Below are 20,177 nucleotides of genomic sequence, written 5' to 3'. Positions count from 1 at the left end.
ATGATTGACACGATAATTCACAAGGCATATAGCTTGCAATAAGGACAGTTTTCTTGCTTTTGGCCTGTCATTTTTACGCCATGAAGTCTCTACTGACTGCGATGTAAACGCATCCATGCAAATATGCGGTGCTCAGAGCTTGTGACGTAGAATAAAAACGTGAGAAAGACTGTTTATGGCGGGAGGGAGGGGAGCCGAAAACCAAAAACACAGGACTGTCAACCTGGAGACCGGTGTTTTGTTTAGTAAGTTACGTTAGTGACGTTAGTGACGTTAGTGACGTTTGTGACGTTTGCGACGTGTTTTCCGTACATTTATTACGTTGTTTCTGTATGTATTTTACTTAGTTTCTGTACATATTTTAAGCCCAACCATGATGTTTTTCATAAACCTAACTGCGGACATTATCTCAGTTTTATTGTGTGGCGTACAAATGACACGTGAAAAGCCTAAAATGTGTCCTCATGTCCTTGTAATGTCGTGCTATTTATACGCCTTCCCATGAGATCGGGTTGCCCAAAAGACCCCCACAACCTGTTCAAGATGCTTGAGATTTGACTTGAACTTGTCTTGATTTAAATGAGACTTGTTTTGGACGAGCACCAAAACTCTTAAAGAAAAAGCTCTGGTTGGAAAGTGTTGTTGGTATAAATGTGAAATTGACTACTGGAGCCTAAAGAGGAAGAAAATTAAGAATAATGCTTCCCTGCCCACACTTCCTGTGGCATTACTAAAACCACTCCCTGTTGTTTATCACAGCTTTGACCTGACTTTAGCTTCAGCCTCAGTTATTGAGCCCTATCTACCTGATAAGTTGCATCACACAACCACAACGTGGCCTGACCACCTGATACAGCTGTTTCTGTTTCAGGCTTATAACTCTTGTGAAGCGATTGATGCAGACTTTCTTTATGGGCTGGAAAGGGTAGAAAAGTTCAGTCCTCCTGCTGAGGTGCACTGGTCGACACCGTACCGTGTCCCAGACATCACCCCCCGGGGGACGTCATCGTATCAGAGCATGAAGGGAAGTGGAGGATGGACGATTCCTTTACACCAGGTCTAAATCATCCCTTCTCCATCCATGTTCTCAGCCTCTGCCCATCTCTCCGCCTGGTTTTCTTTTTTTCCACCTGGAAAAATAGCAGGCAGTGAAACATGATACAAGGCGACGGGTGGGGGGGGTCGTGCCGGTCGCTGCTCTGTCCCGCTAATGGAGATGGATGCGGGTTCAGAATTGTCTCCCGAACAGCCTCCATGACGGAGAGAGAGAGAGGGGAGATCCATTTCTCCTGCGCTTCCTCCCAGGCTGCAGAACTCCTTTAATGAGAGGGAAGGAGGAGGTGGGGCGGGGGAGAGAGGAGCTGAGCACTCACAACTTGATTTGAGAGAAGGAGGCGAGACCGCGGGATGCAGAGAGAATGGGATGGCAGACAGAAAAGACATGTGGGGAGACAGAAAAGAGATAAAATGAGCGGCAGCAGAAAGGAGTGGAGAAATGACATGTTGACAACAGAGGAAGATAGATGATAAGACAGCAGGGAGAGGGGATTGAAGGAATAATGATATTCAAAGAGGTATAATGCAAAGAGAGAAAGGCCCGAGATGAAGACTGACAGAGATAAATAGACCATGATTGCCTACAAATCACTCCGTTGCTATTATGCCTCCAGTAAGTCCATCCTCCAAATGTCTCTGTCCCTGTCCTGTATCCCCACAGTTGAGGTTCCTATTGTCTTTTATCACACAACATTTTTGTGAGCTTTTGGGCTGAACATCAGGGTTATCTGTCAAAGTAAAACAACCGTAGATGATAAGAGGCGGGAAAAGAAAACTTCACTTGTACGACGACAGGAGAGGAATATTTAAAGCTGAACTACAAGGTTTTTATCCAACACGTTGTCACTCCCAACGCGTCAATTACCGCAGCTTGGACAGTGTCCCTACGCTTCAAACTGAGACGCTCTAGGTACCCCTCTAGCGAGAGTTTGTCAGGGACAACGTGTCAGCTTCCGCTTGTTACATGCATACAGTATCTTTTGAAAATACACTTCCAACATAGATTTACTTAGTTTTTAGGTTTACGTACGCAACAAAACTACTTGGTTATGTTTTGGAAAAGATCGTGGTTTGGCTTCAAATAAGTACATTTGTTATGTAAAATAAAAGACTTGTTACGTAACTGGCGTTAGTAAAGTACGAAAGTTATATAACAACTACAGCAAAATAAGTCTGCGTTGCGTTGGTTTCACATGTCAATGGACCGCTCAAACTGCAAAATCAAAACTCCTATACAGCAGCGAGTCAAACGTATAAAGCATCACACTGCAGGCAGATTGTGTGGTGACATCACCTCACATGATATATGTTTACTGAGGTTAACATTTTTCAAGCTGTTATCTCTTGTTGCCTAATGCAGCTTTAATAAAAGGGAAATGAATGAACCCATCAGATCTGAGCAGAGATACAACTGAAAATACTAAATTGATGATTTCAGCTTTCAGATATTTCACTGTTCACACATCCGGATGAGGAAACTAGATCAAACAGCTTTAGCTACATCATAAATGGCCACCTGCCTGCTGGTGTTACCATACATCTTTATTCTCTCTTGACAGCGCAGTGTTTACTCTGCCAGAGCCCTTTTAGCCTCTGCAGTGGTTTGTATTTCAGTGTGTGACTCACTTAAAAGCTCTCGATAAATTCATTAGAGAAAAACGGCGTTCGAAGCCGCAACAGATTTTCTCAACAAAGAAAATGGTCGGCGGGATCGGTTCCTGTTTTTAACCACTGGTTGGCTGTAAACAGGGAGAAGCACACATGTGGACTCTCCTGCACAGATGAACACGGTTAATGTCAACCATTCACAGCTTTAATGTGTGTGCAGGAAGCTGAAATTATTTGATAGGGAACGTGAGAAACAAATAGTCACACCCCTTCCTTTCATTGTCATTCATATCTTAACGTTTGTATTTAGATCCTGTTTCATTCCTCTTGAGTGTTACGCTACATGGCCAAAAGTATTTGGACACAACTAGTGTGCTTCCAACATGGGGTCAAACGATGACGATCACTCTGTCTACACTTTTTAAAATTCTTCATCCTCAGCCAAACTTATATAATGATTCCTAAATATTCTCTCGACTCCCTACCATCTAAACTTTTTAAAGATCTTTGGCCATTTCTGGGACCTACAATGCCGAATATTGTTAATTTATCACATATGAGAGGCTACTTTTCCCAATAGCTTTAAAAATGCTGATCTTGTTCTATGGTCTTTTAATAATTCATGTCTTACCTTTAATTATTTTCGCTTCTTGTGTGTCTATACTCGTTCCAGGTCTTCGTGGTAGAGAGGATGTCATGTGTCTCATGTCCTACTTGCTTTGGTGGCTCCTGGAAGTTCCTCGACATCTTCCAGGATCTATATTCTTCATATATTGGTATGTTTACAATCTATCTACTTGATATTGTCGATTCATTTCTCCCTATTGTCATTTTACTATTGTTATGTCTGTCTGCAACATTGCTTGCATGTCTGTCTGCATTGGAAGAGGGATTTATCTTCTGTTTCTTCCTTTTTTTCCTCTTAAAGAGGTTTTGTTGGGGAGTCTGAGCCTAAGTTGAGGGAAGGATTGAGGGTATCATATGCTGTACAGATTTTACTTGACTGTTCTGCACAGAGCCCTGACCTCAACCCCATCCAACACCTTTGGGATGAACTTGAACGCCGACTGCATGCCTGCCTTACCTCACTAAATTCCAAAGGTTGGAGGCTGTTATAGGGGCAGATTGATGCCCATGGTTTTGATATAACATGTTTAATAATCACATATGGGTGTAATGTCCAAATGTCCACATACTTTTGGCCGTATGGTATGTCTCGGGGCTTAAAACTTACCTGACATTTGGGTCAACACACAAACAACTAAAGTGAAGTTCGTGTGTCCACAAACCTTTGGCCAAATCCATTCTTCAATGTGCAGTGGTGGAAAGTAACTAACTACATTTACTCAAGTACTGTACAATTTTGAGGTACTTGAACTTTACTTCAGTACTTTATACCTCTACTCCATATCAGAGGGAAATATTGTACTTTCTATTCAATTGCATTTATTTATCAATTTGCAGATTGAGATTATTAATACAACATGTAATCAACAAATACATTTATTATGTATTATTATAGATTAAGATCAAACTTTATTGATCCACAGGCTATCCAGCAGTGTAAAGTACATAATTATGGATAATAAAGTAATTAAAATTAGCCCCACCTTTACCAGCTGCAATATTAAAGTGATGAACACAATAATGCATCAATAGTTATAATCCAATAATATCATATACATTATCTGAATTGGGTCATACTGCATAATGAGTAATTTTACTTTTGGTACTTTTGGTAATATTTTTGTACTTTTACTTACATTTTGAATGCATTACTTTTGCTTGTAACAGAGTATTTCTACACTGTGGTATTGCTACTTTCTTGTGCCTCACTTTAAGTTTCTCTGATGTCCTTAGGGCAGTGATTTTCAAAATGGGGTCCGGGGACCCTCAGAGGTCCTTGAGGGGGTTCCAAGGAGTCCAGGGAATAATCTGTTTTCACTATAATTCCATCCATGAGTAACACAATGACTATTTTGGTCATTGGGTTTCATACACTTTCTGTAATAAAACATCTAAAAGCAAAAGTCCTATCAGACGAGGGACCCTGGGACAAAATATTATCAAATGGGGGTCCGTGGTATAATTTGTTTCAGTTTAGAAAAAGTTTAGGAACCACTGTCTTTGAGGACAAAAATGTCCCCAGTGATGCACAAGGGTTAAATAAAAGATGTGAGTACTTCCATCACCACAGACCTGATGTTTCAGCAGCCACATGACAATCTACTCTTATACAACAGCTCCCCCTTGTGGATAAATACAGCTAATCAAACAAACACATCATAACAAACATGTAGCTCCTTCAGTCAAAGACATCTTTTGACTATTTGTTTTTTTACTTCTTAGTCAGAAAAACATAAATTAATTTGGACAGTATGAGATAACTATTTACTCCATCTTTGATCACTTTGTGTATCAACATGTGTTGTTTTCATCCTGTTTACTCTTTTCTCTGAGTTCCTGTATGACCTTCCAGCTGCTGTCCAGACTCGTCCTCAGCTCGGCCAGATCCCTCTTGATGTCCTCCAGGAGCTCCAGCTTTGAGAGTTTCCTGTCGATGGATGAGAGCACGTCCTGCTGTCCGGCCTCCTCCTCGACAGCAGCATCCTGCTCTGCGGTGGGACAGACGGGTTCCTGAAATGACCCCATTGTTTGCTCCCAAATCATCTCAAAGTACGAGTCGATGAAGGCTTCCAGCTCCTCCAGGCTGCTGTCGTCCCACCGGTCCATGAGCGCCTGCAGACCTCCGGACTCAGTGAGCCTCCTGAGAGTCCGCTCTCTCACTGCAGGATGGCAGAGGGAACGCACACTGATGTCCTCCGCAAGCATCCTGCGTTGTGTTTGAGGTAAAACCAGAAGCATCGTTGGATGTGTGGATGAGAACAGACGGCGTTCACCGTTCAGGTGAAGATCATCAGCAGGGAACCAGACAGGCAGATTTATAGTCCACCTCAGTGCTTCTTTACCAGAGAACATAGAGGCTAAACAGGACAGGAAGCTGGCTCTGTCCAGGCTGTTGAGTCCAGTCCGTCCTGCTGGTAGTGCCACTATCTGACCACCATTTCCTGGGCCTCCTGGGTAGTTTAGTGGTGTTTGAGTGGTGGGATTGGCTAATTGAATCACTGTAAAGGAGATAATAAAGGCGGTGTGATTTCATGAGAGCCATAAAAATTCCAACAAATCCTTTAACAACCGTCTCCACCCGTCCTGAGATATAAATCTGCCCATCTCGCTACTGCTACCTCACTGTTTACACCATAAACCAGTTTTGATTTGATCCCTCCCCGTGTTACACCTGATGCTGTACATGCTGCCTACGCTGTGATTTGTATATGTCTCTGTTGTATGTTTTAATTAGTACCTGACAATATGTTGTTTTGTATAGTGCATATTCTTTATTTGTTACATGATTACATCCTATTTATACCATGGGCTGGGTGAATACTCGTTTCTGATTGGCTGCAGGGTGTCCATTAATTCCTGATAATGTACACCTACTAAGTAGGTACTCCCTTCAGCCCCCTGCGATGCCATTCTCCCTCCATCCACCAGATGGCCTCAAACTTTCCCACCTGTCCCACCAGTCACCTGTTTCTACTTTTCTCTCATCAGCCCTGCAATATGTCACCAGCCCATTTCCACTTATTCACTGACAGATTGTCAATTGTTGCTCTGTGTGTTCCAGCCACCCGAACCTGAACCTGATTCTGTTCCAGTTCCTGCTGTTGTGTGACCTGTTCCTGAGGTTGCTGCTCACCTGTCGGCCCACCCTTTGGATTTGTTTGACTGTTCGGACCGACTTCCTGTTGCCAACCTGTAAGTCTGTCTCTTATTTCCCTTCACCCTTTTGAGTCCTCCTCCCACTGTTTCCGAAATTCATCGGCCGTGACAAGATTAGTGAAATGTATAATTTCTCATTTCTATCCTCTATTGTTTCACAACCCCTTCGATTTGTCTTGCGACCCCAATGCGAGGTCACCACCTCCAGGTTGGGAACCACTGATCTAAAAGAACCACATCATTACAAACATCAGAGGAAAAGAAGTGCATTAGGTTTACTCACCACGGTCATGGGACAGCTGATGTCTGCAGCTTGTGACCATCTTCAAATCTTTTTGACACGGCGTTGCATCTTGTGATGAAACACTTTTCCACATGTGATAACCTCTTTGAAGAATCGCCAGCCTTTCTCCAACCAGCGTCTCCTCCATCAGTTCGATGAGGTCGTCAACCTGAGCTCCATCGTCTCGGTGTTTATTATCCAGGACGTGATATCTGTTCCCACACTTCTCAACGAGCCTCCGCAGCGGCTCTCCTTCGCTCTCGATGCGCTGCTCGATGCTCGTGTCGCCCAGCCAGTCGCCGTAGCTGAACAGGACCACGGCTCTGCTCCACATCTGGCCTCCTCCTGCCTCCAGCTGTTTCTCCATGGCCTCCATGTGGGTACTACTGAACGAGGCGCTCACATTGACCACCAGGAGGATGGCACAGGATGCCACGAGGAGGTCAGAGGTCACAGAGAAGCAGCCCGGCGTGTCCAGCACTGCCACCGTCTTGCCGCTGATTTTGGCTCGTTTTTCGGAGCAGGAAGTGGTTCTGGTTTCTGTGTGGAAGCACTCTCTGCTCAGGATGGTGTCTCCACATGAGCTCTTGCCTGTTTTCCTGCCGCCAACAAGCACTATTCTCAGTTCTGGAAGAGGGTTGAGCTTCTCTGTTGGAGAAAGGTTTTACAAATCAAACAAAGTCCTTCTGGATGTGTCCAAAAATACAACAATAGCTGAATTAAATAGTGTTTATTAAATAAGTAAAAACAAGATCACGCTGACATTGTTTATCACTTTTAAGTGTATCTAACTTACCCAGCTGAGCCTTCGCCATCTGTCTTTGTTTCTCCTTCCTCCTCAGTCTCTCCTTGGCTCTCTCCTCCTCTCTCTTCATCTTCACCTCCAGCTGTTCCACCACTTCCCTCTCCATTTCATAATGCTGGCCAGCGTTGCAGCCGGCCAACGTTTCCTCAATCTTCCCAATCAGCTCTCTGACTTGAAATCCATCCCCTTTAGTTTTATTGTTCAGGACATGATACCTGTTGTTGCATCTTTCAACGAGCCACCGCAGAGGCTCTCCCTCGCTCTCGATGCACTGCTCCGTGGTCGTGCCTCCCAGCCAGTCCCCGAAACTGAACAGCACGATGACACGACTCCAGATGTGTTCGCTGATCAGCTGGAGGTGCTCCTGCGCCGCCCTCCTGTAGGTTTCGGTGAAGGCTCTGTCCGCACGGATCACCAGCAGGAAGACGTGAGGCCCCGGAGGGCAGAGGGACAAACTGAGCACCAGCTCCCTCCGGTCGAAGACGGGACTCTCGTCACAGAAGTAGTTCATCCACCAGCCCGGCGTGTCCACCACGGTCACCTGTCTCCCAAACACCACTCCTGTTCCAACCTCGCACCGGGCCGTTCTCCTCACCCGCTGGCTGCCCTCTCTGCTCAGGATTGTGTTCAGAACCGAGGTTTTCCCAGAACCCTTTGCTCCCACCAACACAATCCGGATATTAGTAACCGGCCGCAACCTCTCTGAAAGAATGAATTTTGTTTTAGACTTCTATATTTAAACCATTTCCAGGTAGCACTGATTTAATGATTTTCAGGTAAAGAAACCACTGAGACACAGGAGTAATTCAACATTTAGATAAATACAGAGTTAGATGTCAATATTGATACCACTCACAATTAGCACATTATATCATGTTTGTTAAATCTGTACAAAACCGAAGTGTAAATACGTCAATTTGTAATTTTATAGGTGATTATGTGCAGAACTGTTTCTTGTCTGCACATAGTAACTTCCTGGAGTATTTCCTAAATTGTCTATTCCCTTAAAACCAGGCTTTTTGCTTAAATAGTGAACGTTTTTTAGACTTTAGGGTTACTTACTGTATAACTATTGTTTCAACAGCATTTCAGACTATATTTCAGGATAAGTCTGGTGATATTTTATATTTTTCTTATGAAAAGACCAAAACCAACAATGAACTGACACTACGTGGAAATCAAAAATGAACTGAGAGGTTCCAGAATAATAAGCATTTACGATTTTACAATAGTATTAAACATTAACAGCAATACAAATTAGGACTGACCCCAACCTGGAGCAGAACATATAAAGACAGTACAAACACCGGAAGCAGGATTGTGGAGATTTCTCTGTGAGCAAAACATTTCAAAGATTCTGATGAACTCACCTCTCATGAGAGATCTGTGTTTCTTCATCCTCACCAACCTCTGCTGAGCCCTCTCCTCCACCCTCCTCTTCTCCTCTGCAGTCGCCTGTAAAATGTTTTCCTGCATTTCAAACACTCCGTCTCCATTTCCTGCAACAAGTTGCTGTATCTTCTCCATCAGCTCTTCAGTATCATCGCTCGAGATAACACTGTGACACCTCTGACTGCACTTCTCTCTGAGCCAGCGGAGGGCCTTTCCCCCCCTCTGAATGAGCTCTTCAGGCTCTGTGTGTTTGAACCTGTCATCAGAGGTGAAGACCACCAGGCAGTGACTCCACACCCTCTCACCCAGCAGTGCCACGTGCTCCTCCACAGCCCTCCGACGCTTCTCAGAGAAGCCTGAGCTCGCCTTGATTGTGATTAGAAATACATGTGGGCCTGGTGAGCACAGAGAGACGCTGCTTACGATCTCCCTCTTCACCAGCTCAGATGTGTCCTGAGAGCTGAAGTCACACCACCAGCCGGGAGTGTCCACCACCGTGAGCCACCGACCGGCCACCACACCCAGCCTCCGGGAGCACGAGGTCCTCTCTTTGGTGACAAACTCCTCTTTGCCCAGGATTAAGTTCCCCACAGAGCTCTTTCCAGAGTTTCTGCCACCAAGAAGGATAATCTTTAACTGTGATGTGCACCAGCCGTCCCCTGACAAAAGAAAAGAAATGGATTGATTCTCATTTGAGGAGGAAAATAACAAATGCATTCATGCCACGAGCAAAATGTATTAAGTTGAAGTAGTTAACAATTAATTATATTATTATATCTTTGAGTTTGAATATATTTGACAGAAAACTAAGCGGCAACAATTTTGATAATTGATTAATAATTTAAGTAATTTTTTTTAAGCAAAAGTGCCAAAATATTCACTGATTTAAGCTTCTCAAATATGAATATTTGCTGGTTTTCTTTCTTTTTTTTATGATAGTGAATTTAATATCTTAAAGTTTTTAAGGTATATAAAAACATTTTATAACTCTTTTCTGACATTTTATAGACCAACAATTAATTGAGAAATTAAGTGGCAGATTCATTGATAAGCAATGTTGTAAAAATGTGCAACATTAGTCCCGAAAATAACATAAAAACTACAAAGAAAAGTACACTGAGTTAATTCTGTTTTGTCTTATGAATATTATAAACTCAACAAATTATAATATTACCTTTTCTTAAATCATATCACACTTTGACAATGATATAAAAGCAATAAACTGTAGGCTAATTGATGAAATTAAAATGAACAAAAAATAAGGTAAGACTATGGGGTGAAAAAAGTCAAAATGTGGCAAAAAAAATCATTAAAAATAATCAATAAATTATAAATAAAATATTAAAAAGACATTTAAAATATGACACAGATAAAGACTACTTAACTATCACAAAGTAGGAAGTTGTTTAAAATAAATAATGAAGACGTACATGGATGTAATGCAGTTATTATGAGACAACAAGAATTAAAACTTACATGGTGACATCTCGCCAGTCGCCATCTCACATTCTGTACCATCTAAAAACATATAGACTATAAAACAAATATCATTTATTCTTAAGTCACGTCCACGTTTCCGTGTTCTTTGTGAAGAATGGTGACTAAGTTTTCTGTGGAAGGAGCGATACTGTAGCAGAAGTTTGTGTTTTATGTGTTTATGAGTCTGAAGGTCGTCTGTAATGAGTAATCAGACACACATGCAGTGGACCGTAAGAACCACACCTCTCAGCAGCAGGTCGACAGTCCACTCCGAAGAGAAACGTTTATTATTCACCAAACACAGACAGTTAGTAAAGACAGTTCAGTTTGTATAATCCACTGAGCATTACAGTTAAGTGAATTTACAACCACAGGACATTGAATGTGGAAAAAAATATGAAAAATATGAAAAATACAGGACTGTAAATATATAAAGCTGGTCGTCATGGTGATTAATGATCACTGAGCTTTTGTTGGATACATAAATTTAATCAAGTACTGTACTTAAGTACCAATTTGAAGTACTCGTACTTCACTTGAGTATTTCCTTTTCCATTTTAGTTTTCTACTCCACTACTGTGCGAATGGAAATATTTGACTGCTATAATTAGACTACTAGATTAAGATTTTAAACACAAAACATATGATGAGTTTATGAAATATGATGCTCTGTTGTAGATTAAACCACCAGTACACAGCAGTAGTTACATTTACCTCTACCTTGATGTCATGGAGCCAATTTTTTTATTTTTTTTATTTCAACATTTATTTTGGTCGTGAACTTGTGATGTTTGAGAAATGCTCCACCTATGTTTAGTCTTTCTGCTCACACAGGTTTTCTGTACAGTAGAGGGATGTTGTGGCAATTTTGTAATCTGACATAGGAACGAGACAAAAATCCCCTACAGTATTGTCACAGTTTTAAAGCTCAGAGCATGGTACACAGGACAAGGGTTTGATTGAAATGTGCACCCCGATGGGAAGCTGTTCTCCTTCTTTATACCTTGGCTTGGTCCTCCTGCTCTTGTGGCTTCTTTCAGTGAGTATCTTGCATGTCTTTGTTCAAAAAACAAAAGGCTCATTAGCCTTCTCGTAATCTTCTGATGACATCCAGGTGGGCAACAATGGCCTCTGGTTCCCAACCTGGGGCTTGGGCCCCCCATAGGGGGCGCCAAAGATCACAGGGGGTGCGCCAGGATTTGTCTGCTCTGAGGTTGTCAAAATTAGATTTACACATGTATAACTAAAATCATAATAACACACTTACTGGATGATTTATACAAACCTCTGTATATAAAACTACTTTAAAATATTAATTGTTACTGAAGCTGGGCTCAGACTACAGGACGATTTTGAAATTGGGTTGCATCACACACATAATGAGTATGTACACAGTATGTTCTTCTCTCTAATCTCAAACATGCACACACACAACAAGATTTGAAAATAATGGCACATCACACACTACAGGCTATTATTAAGATTATCGTGCCCGAGGCAGAGAGCTCACATGATGCCTCTCGTGTGATCTCATAGGGAAGCAGTTGTAAACCAAACAGAGACTGATGTCGTGCTACAACTTTCTGTAGTAATGCTTTGCAGTGAGAAAAAGCAGAAGTAGAAGGCTAAACGAGTCGGAATGAGAAATGGTTGGGGAGACGCAGTTAGCAATTTTTTGAGTCACCAGCCGCCACTGGCCTTAATGTACTTAGTTACATTCCACCACTGTTAGAGCACAACATTGTTTACAAGAGCAGAAGATCTTTTAATAGATCTAGCCTCTTAATTTTGCTCTAAACATGCACCAGATTGATGCATTTAACTTTAAAATGTAAAAAAAAGTCTTTGCTCCCCCCCGACTCCCCTAGAGGGTCCGAGGTCCGCCAAAGACAGTCTAATAAAATCCTAGATGGTACCACCTCCGCCCCATTTTTAGCCAGGAAAAAACCCAGTAACACTATTATAGTAAATTAATTCATTCACTACAAAAAAAATTGATTTAATAAAAAAAAAAATTATGATTATTATGATTATGATTATGCTTAATTAATCATAAAAGTAAACTCTTCTTCTCCACTGCTTTCTCTCCCCGATTCGTAGCAGCCGTTAGCTCTCGATCAGAGTGAGAGCGGCCTCCCTTTCGTCTGTGGGCACAGCAGGACTCTGAACCTCCGTCTCGAGAGGTGGTACCTTCCTGCAATGGCTGCTGTGTGTCCAGCTGTTTCTCCCTTCCACTTTAGCCGCTGTCGGTGTGACGACGAGCACTTGGTGGGGTCCTTTCCACCTTTCCTCCAGTGTTTCCTCTTCAGGTCCTTTATCAGTACCCAGTCTCCTGGTTTGGAGGTTATGCTGCTGGCCCTCCATTGGTTGTGGAAGTGCTGCTGTCACCTGTGTGTGTATAGAGAAGATATCTGTGTAAATGGTCTGTTGGGATCTGGTAATCCCAGTGTAGGTGTAGTCGTCGTAGTTTGTTTAAGTCGAGTGAATGCTGTGTCAACATCTTTTGTCCCCGTCAGATTGTCAGCTGGTCTCAGTCCATGGCCATGCATAATAAACGAGAGTAGTCTATCATCCCTAAAAAATGTCATTAATTGTCTTTTGGTACACGGTTTTGGAATTTTTAGGATGGCTTCCTCTCTTTCAGCTCAATGTTTTACCACTGTAAAAAAAATCAATGACCTAGGAAAGCTACGTTTTCCTGAACAAAGTGTGGTTTAGTCAGACTGGCCATGTGGCCCTAGTCTGCTAAATATTTTAGCAATGCTACTGCGTCGATCTTACAGGCCTCTTTTGTTGGGCAACCGATTCTTAAAGCATCAACATAGTGTATCAGCGCACTCCCTGCTGGTAATTACAAGTCCTTCAGACTTACATGTAACCTTGAGGCATCGGGGTGAAAGTCTAAATCTTATCCTCAAACGTGAAAGCAAACCAGTACTGAGAGTCTTGTTGTACTGGGACTGCAGGTTGATTTTCTGGCCTTATCTTTTTAACAGGAAAGATAGGTGATCTAACGTACGTGCTTTTAGTTGTTAATCCTACTTCATCCTTATCTTTATCCCATAGCTTTTGTGGCACTTCCTGTAACTGAGTCAATGGTTGTCTGAGAAAAATTTCCCCGATCCTTATCTTTGAATTTATTAAACGACCTTATCAACAATCAATGTTAATCAGATGCCTGCATGAACATGTGCTTTGATGTTGTGTGATGTTGCGTGTGTGTGTGCGAGACCTGGGCCCTGAGGGTAGCAGGTATATGTAGAGTGGCTTACAACACCTTCGTTGTACATATTGATTTGTAAAGCTCCTTTTTCTGTGAAATGCAAAACCAAGCCTAAAGTAACATTTGGAAAAGAGGAAGGAATGTTTTTCCCTGTTTGCATCTTCTTTGACTACAGACAGTGGTGTTGTGTACGATGCTTTTACTGTGTTGCCTGATGCCTCTACAGTATGAATATATTTGTCACTTAATTTCAAAGGAATTCACATTGTTTTATAACTGAAACAGCTGCTCCAGAATCAACCAGAAATGTAATATTTAGTAGAGTTATTTCAGGGAAAACCTCAAATCCAAGTATTTGTGTTTGTATGTGTGTGTGTGGTGGTGGGGTTGCATTCACCAGACTCTGGAAACTCCTCCGCCTCCATCGCTAGTCATGCCTCATCTTATGTGTAACCTCTCGCATTAGTGACAATCACATGGCGTGGGGGCCCTTTTCTTCCTTGATCTGTTCCAGTCTCTTGCCCAGTGGTCAGGGTCTCCACAACTCCAGCATCCGTCATCCCAAGGGCCTGCATTGCGTGTTCCTCTGCTCCGAGGCAAGGCAAGGCAAGGCAAGGCAGCTTTATTTGTATAGCACATTTCAACAACAGGGCAATTCAAAGTGCTTTACAGAAACATTCAAGAACATTGCGACAAAATGCAAAAGAACATTAAGAAATAATTAAAACAGTTATAAAAACATAAAAACATTAAAACATTAAAGATTAGAAAATAAAAACAAGCTAAAAATAAAAGCTAGGATAGAAGCTAAAATTGCATAAAACTCAAAAGAGTAAAAGTTATAGTGCAGTGTCAGAATAAAAGGCACCCGCAAACAGGAAAGTTTTAAGCTTTGTTTTAAAAGAAGTGAGAGTTGGAGCGGTCCTGCAGGTTTCTGGGAGCTTGTTCCAGATATTTGGTGCATAAAAACTGAATGCTGCTTCTGCATGTTTAGTTCTGACTCTGGGGACACTAAGCAGACCTGATCCAGATGACCTGAGAGGTCTGGATGGTTCATAACACAGCAGAAGATCAGAAATGTATTTTGGCCCTAAACCATTTAGTGCTTTGTAAACCAGCAGCAGTATTTTGAAATCAATTCTCTGAGAGACAGGCAGCCAGTGTAGAGACTTCAGAACTGGATTGATGTGATCCACTTTCTTGGTCTTAGTGAGGACTCTAGCAGCAACGTTCTGAATCAGCTGCAGCTGTCTGATCGATTTTTTAGGAAGACCGGTAAAGACGCCGTTACAGTAGTCAAGTCGGCTGAAGATAAATGCATGTACTAGTTTTTCCAAATCCTGCTGAGACATCAGTCCTCTAATTCTTCTTATATTCTTCAGGTGATAGAAGGCTGTCTTTGTAATTGTCTTAATATGGCTGTTAAAGCTCAGGTCTGAGTCCATGACTACACCAAGGTTTCTGGCTTGGTCTGAGCTTTTTAACATCACAGATTGTAGGTGAGCACTGACCTTTAATCTTTCTTTTTTGGCTCCAAAAACTACAACCTCAGTTTTGTCTTTGTTCAGCTGAAGAAAGTTCTGGCACATCCAATTATTGACTTGTTCAATGCACTCACTCAGTGCTTGTATTGGACTGTAGTCTCCTGGTGATAGAGTTATGTAAATTTGTGTGTTGTCTGCATAGTTATGGTAATTTATTTTGTTGTTCTCAAAAATCTGACCCAGTGGGAGCATGTAGATGTTAAACAAAAGAGGCCCCAAGATGGAGCCTTGGGGAACTCCGCATGTGATTTTGTTCAGCTCAGATTTGCAATTACCTATAGACACAAAGAAGTCCCTGTCTTTTAGGTAGGATTTAAACCAGCTGAGTGCTATGCCAGAAATACCCACCCAGTTTTCCAGTCGGTCTAGTAATATATTATGGTCAACCGTGTCGAATGCAGCACTGAGATCCAGTAAAACTAAAACCGTAGTTCTACCACTGTCTGTGTTCAATCGGATGTCATTGAAGACCTTAACAAGAGCAGTCTCAGTGCTGTGGTTTCGTCGAAAACCTGACTGGAAGACATCAAAAGAGTTGTTTAGTGCCAGAAAGCTATTTAATTTTTGAAAAACTGTTCCCGAGGGGGACCATCGCGCCCTCTGTTTGTTCCCAGCAGTTTGTGCCATCCGGAGTCATTCAGTCGGGTTTTAGCTTGCTGTGCCTCTCATCTGTATCCCAGCCTACGCAATGTTTGCATACCTGCTTGCTGATTTGCTCATCCATACCTTCCAGGAAACAGTTCTTTAGTTGTTGTTTATATAGGAGTCAGTTAATGTGACTGCTGGTGACATCATTCCACTATTTTCCTTGAAGATTTTCTGAACAGATAGTCTGCCACCATCTCACCAGGCTGTTGTTTTACAGTCTTTTATCATTCCCCATCTCATGCTGGCAGTTTTCTCATAGAGGTTGTCTACATGTCCATGATATCCAGCGCCGCCTGCATCCCAGTTATAACGCATGTCTTCCTCAGGCCAGTCTCCTTGTACTCTCCCCCATTCCAGTTTCATGCTCTGAAGTAGAAGATTTCTGATTTCTCTCAAACTTGGTCTGTATTGCTGTACAATCTGGGACAGAACTTCAACAACTACAACCCCTCACTGGCAATTGAGCGTATCTTGTCTGGTGTTCCAGGCTCTGTAGACATACTGTACAACAGCGTGGGTTGTCTGTGATCTCCAGGAGATCGGGCCGAATGAGCCAGCCTCAGGACTCAGCACGCGAGGGGGGCTGCGGCCTTGGTTGCACTCAGGCGATAAGGAGGTAGAGCGGAGGCAGTTGGTTTATTTGCTGCCAACTGGTCTTGTGCTTCTCGGTACGAGTTAAGAGGTTGTTGGTTTTGACATCTCTGATGTGCGTCTGAGGCAGAGAAGAGAGAGTTCTTTCTGTGAATGTGAGAGCTGAGGACATTTATTAATCCCCCTCCTCCCTTATGTGCCCCTACTTTGCTGTCTGTTTCTTGTGTCTGACTCAATTTTCCACATCATAAATGCTTTCCAGTCTATTTTGCGTTCACCCTTCATTTCCTCTTGTTTCTCCATTTTATCTTCTAGCTTCCGTATTTGATTACACTAAAACTCTCAGGAAAAAATGTTTCCAAGGTTGTAGACCCAGGAAAAGCCCAGGCACAGCTAATACAGGTAGTTGTCTGCTTCTATTATGTGCAGAGCAACTCGGTTCCATTTTTAACCATATCCCCAAACGGTCACTTACTCAGCAGAGAGTGCTATCTCTATGGAAAAGGTCTATCGTGGTGCCTGTTGCTAAAGGTAATCCCCCAAAGCCCTTAATGACTTCAGGCCTGTTGCCTTAACCTCCTTGGTTATGAAGGCATTTGAAAAACTAGTTAAAGGAGAGGCTTAGCATCATCTGGCTTAATTTCCTATATAAGCACCTGGAAGGTAGCAAGAACCACGCTAAGCTGCTTTTTGTTGACTCGTCATCGGCTTTCACAACTATTCAGTCTCACATGCTAGTTGAAAAACTAGTTAACCTAGCCTCAAGTATTGAAGGCTGGGTTCTTGATGTCCTCATTAACAGAATCCAGAGAGTAAGGGTGAATGGGAACCAGTCTAGTGAGCTAACATCATCCAACGGCTCACCTCAGGGTGGCCTTCTCTCCCCTCTCCTGCAGCCATTATGAAAACAGAGACATCGTCAACTGATGACTGTAATTGTTAGCATTTTAGTTGATGATGAAATTGGTCGTTGGCGATTTTATTTCTAGGTGTGAAAATGTTTTGGTTTTTTTACAACTAAATGTCTCTAAAACAAAAGATATGTGTATAGACTTAACATATTCTCATTCAACGGTTCGTAGGATACTATATTTAGTGTGTTTTCCTAAGAATGTCCAGCATCAATTTTTCTTTGGCTTCAAAGACAAATTTCCACGAATCCCACAAATCCCACAAATGCATGATCTTTTCAAGTTGGACATCATTGTGAAGGTAAATAAACAGGCTTTCCAACAATGTAAAATACAATGCCAATTAGCATTGTAACAACAGAGAAATAATCAACCAAACACAGATTTCCAAACTTTTTTTTCCGAGTTTTATAATAAGGGCTGTACCGAAAAATTTGAAGTTTCATTCACAATGTTGACATTCAAATTATTATTAATAACTTACAGAAACATAGTCCGCCTCTCTCCCTCCCTCACAGCGAGCGACGCAGCGCTGAGTCCTCTCCTCATGATCAAACACAAGGGAGGTTAACACGATTACATTATGCATGATCAGGGGAGGTTAACATGATTACATGAGCATGATCAGAGGAATTTCCCTGACCCTTTGAGAAGAAGGAGTGCTCTTCCTCTTTAAAATGTCTTTGTGGGTAGTTTTCCCTGAAGTGATGTAGGTCAGTTCCAAAGACTTGAGTGTGTCACAAACACAACAGGAAGAGTGTTTACTTGTTTCTTTACTTCTCTAACAATATTTATGTTTTTCTTATGTCTCTTTATTTGATTAATATCCTTTGTCAAAGTACATTTGACTACCAATTGGCTCCAGTAATATACTACTAACCGTAAAATGCTACTTACAACTAGGGTCTTGGTGTTGTGGTGTAGGATAATTCTTTTTGCAAATGACTTAATTTATCCTGATTTTAGTGCTATATGAATAAGCTTTATTATTAGGCTATTATTAGGTATATTGTTGCTTTTTAAATGATAAAGATGACCATTTTAAAACTAATTAAAGACTTGTTTATTGTTAAATGCAGGACACAAAAGGACAATAAGGTGCAGCAGTTTTTTTTCCAGCTGAGACGCTTTGATTGTATCTGGTTGCTTTGATACGGAATATCCGCAGTAGTAAAAATGTCCGCGCAAGGTAGAGTACTTGTTCTGGAGATATGCGAAATATGCGGCACACCCATCGCAAAGAATGAACATAGCGGTTGTGGCGGTTGCTTGCCATCCCATTGTCAAGTAATCATGATCCTTAAATATAATATGCAAATACTATAACTTAGAAATATGAGTAATGTTGGTTCCTTTAATTTCATTTTGCTCATACTTAGGCCTACTGATTTTTTGGTGACAATTTTGACTTTTACTTGAGTATTTTTAAATTGTAGTTTTGCTACTTTCACTGAATATATGAGCTTAAACATGACGACGTGACATTTTCTGATGCATATTTTGTGAAGTTGTTTGTACAGTATGTTTCATATTTCAGTTAGCATTAGCTCTTCTTGAGGTTTGAGACACACGTTGTCTTATTTTATTTTAAGTTGAGTGATAATGATTCTTGTGACCTGATACCTACACAATTACATTTATGCTTCATATCAAAGCTTTGTATCTGAGTGATGCATCATGTATACTTATATAGTGAGAGTCATGGTGTATTGTGTAACTGTTATGGTGTATTGTGTGAGTCACCCCGTGTGGTAATCTGATTAAACACAGCTTTATTTAGGGATGTGCACCATGTGAGCACAATATAAAACTTTTGTTTAGTTTATGACACAGGACCACAGCAGGTGACCCGTCTCACATGATACACTTTAGTTGTACAAACTCCATCACGAATTTTCAATTAAATGACCAAAATAACTGGGTGAGTGAATGAAGAAAACGGAAATAGTTCAGGCTACAGGAAACTAGGAGGAGGCCATACATATGTTTGGTAGTCATCATTGGTGAAATGTGACCTTTTTTTTGGAGGAAGAGTTTGAATGCAGGACTTTTTACTTGTATTGGAGTATCACCACTGATATGTGGTCCAGTTAATGATTATGCTGACTTGTGTAAAGTTAGAATAAGAGAATAAAAGACCAAGCTTCCTGTGATGCCTTTTCAAAATAATATACTCATGACATTTATTTGTATTCTTTTTTTTTTCAATATTATATTTATTGCTTTTTTGTTCATTTTGAAACAACAGAACAAACATTCACAAACGTCCCCAATACTAACATTCTCAGTACAAAGAAACTTAACAAACCTAATATTAATACAAAATAAGCCAGTATAGATACAGGAAAAACATATTATATACAAAAAATAGATAAATAAGTAAAAAATTATATACACAAGTAAAAAAAAAAAAAATTAAAAACAAGAAAATAAAATCTATTTATATATACATATATATACTGTATATACATATATACCTATATACACATATCACATATAAATCTGTGTAAAATGCAGTCATCATCCTATTCTGTTCCCCTATTCACAATCATCCTGCTCCAGCAATGATATTAATTTTATTCTTAAAAACAATACAAAGTGTAAATTCATTCAGATATGCTTTCAGGAGTAATTATAGAAATGTCATCAAAATGTGGTTTTCACCACAAAAAAACACATTTTGATGACATTTCTATAATTGATTATATGTATATGTGTTTTTGTATGTGTATATACTGTGTGTGCATATATGTGTATGTAGGTATCATGGACTATTATACTGTAAATGAAACTGCCTCCCCCTTTGGGTTCCGGTCTGACTAGTTCCAGCTAAATTGATGTGACGTCTCCCAGT

At 41.1% G+C, this 20,177-nt stretch overlaps 1 protein-coding gene across 1 annotated transcript; it reads right to left on the bottom strand.

Moving 5' to 3' along the window:
• Nucleotides 1-4,224: 4,224 nt before the first annotated feature.
• Nucleotides 4,225-10,428, bottom strand: si:ch211-214j24.15 (GTPase IMAP family member 8). Its single transcript, XM_037791623.1, has 5 exons — nt 10,404-10,428; nt 8,906-9,586; nt 7,527-8,237; nt 6,734-7,378; nt 4,225-5,789 (listed from the first exon to the last, which is right to left on the bottom strand). Exons 1-5 carry the CDS (start codon nt 10,426-10,428, stop codon nt 5,083-5,085), a joined length of 2,769 nt encoding a protein of 922 aa, XP_037647551.1. The 3' UTR covers nt 4,225-5,082.
• Nucleotides 10,429-20,177: the final 9,749 nt, after the last annotated feature.

The sequence above is a fragment of the Sebastes umbrosus genome, chromosome 14, assembly GCF_015220745.1.
Source record: "Sebastes umbrosus isolate fSebUmb1 chromosome 14, fSebUmb1.pri, whole genome shotgun sequence".
Classification (NCBI taxonomy): Eukaryota; Metazoa; Chordata; class Actinopteri; order Perciformes; family Sebastidae; genus Sebastes; species Sebastes umbrosus.
The sequence above is the reverse complement of the archived record's forward strand: the minus strand, read 5'-3'. Positions and strand labels throughout refer to the sequence as shown.

Bases quoted from the DNA above. Each gene is read 5' to 3' on its own strand.
- si:ch211-214j24.15 (XM_037791623.1), bottom strand. From the start codon at position 10,428: ATGGCGACTGGCGAGATGTCACCAT. The intron at 9,587-10,403 runs GTAAGTTTTAAT...TTCTTTTGTCAG, and splicing joins GACTGGCGAGATGTCACCAT to GGGACGGCTGGTGCACATCA. The intron at 7,379-7,526 runs GTAAGTTAGATA...TTTCTCCAACAG, and splicing joins GATGGCGAAGGCTCAGCTGG to AGAAGCTCAACCCTCTTCCA.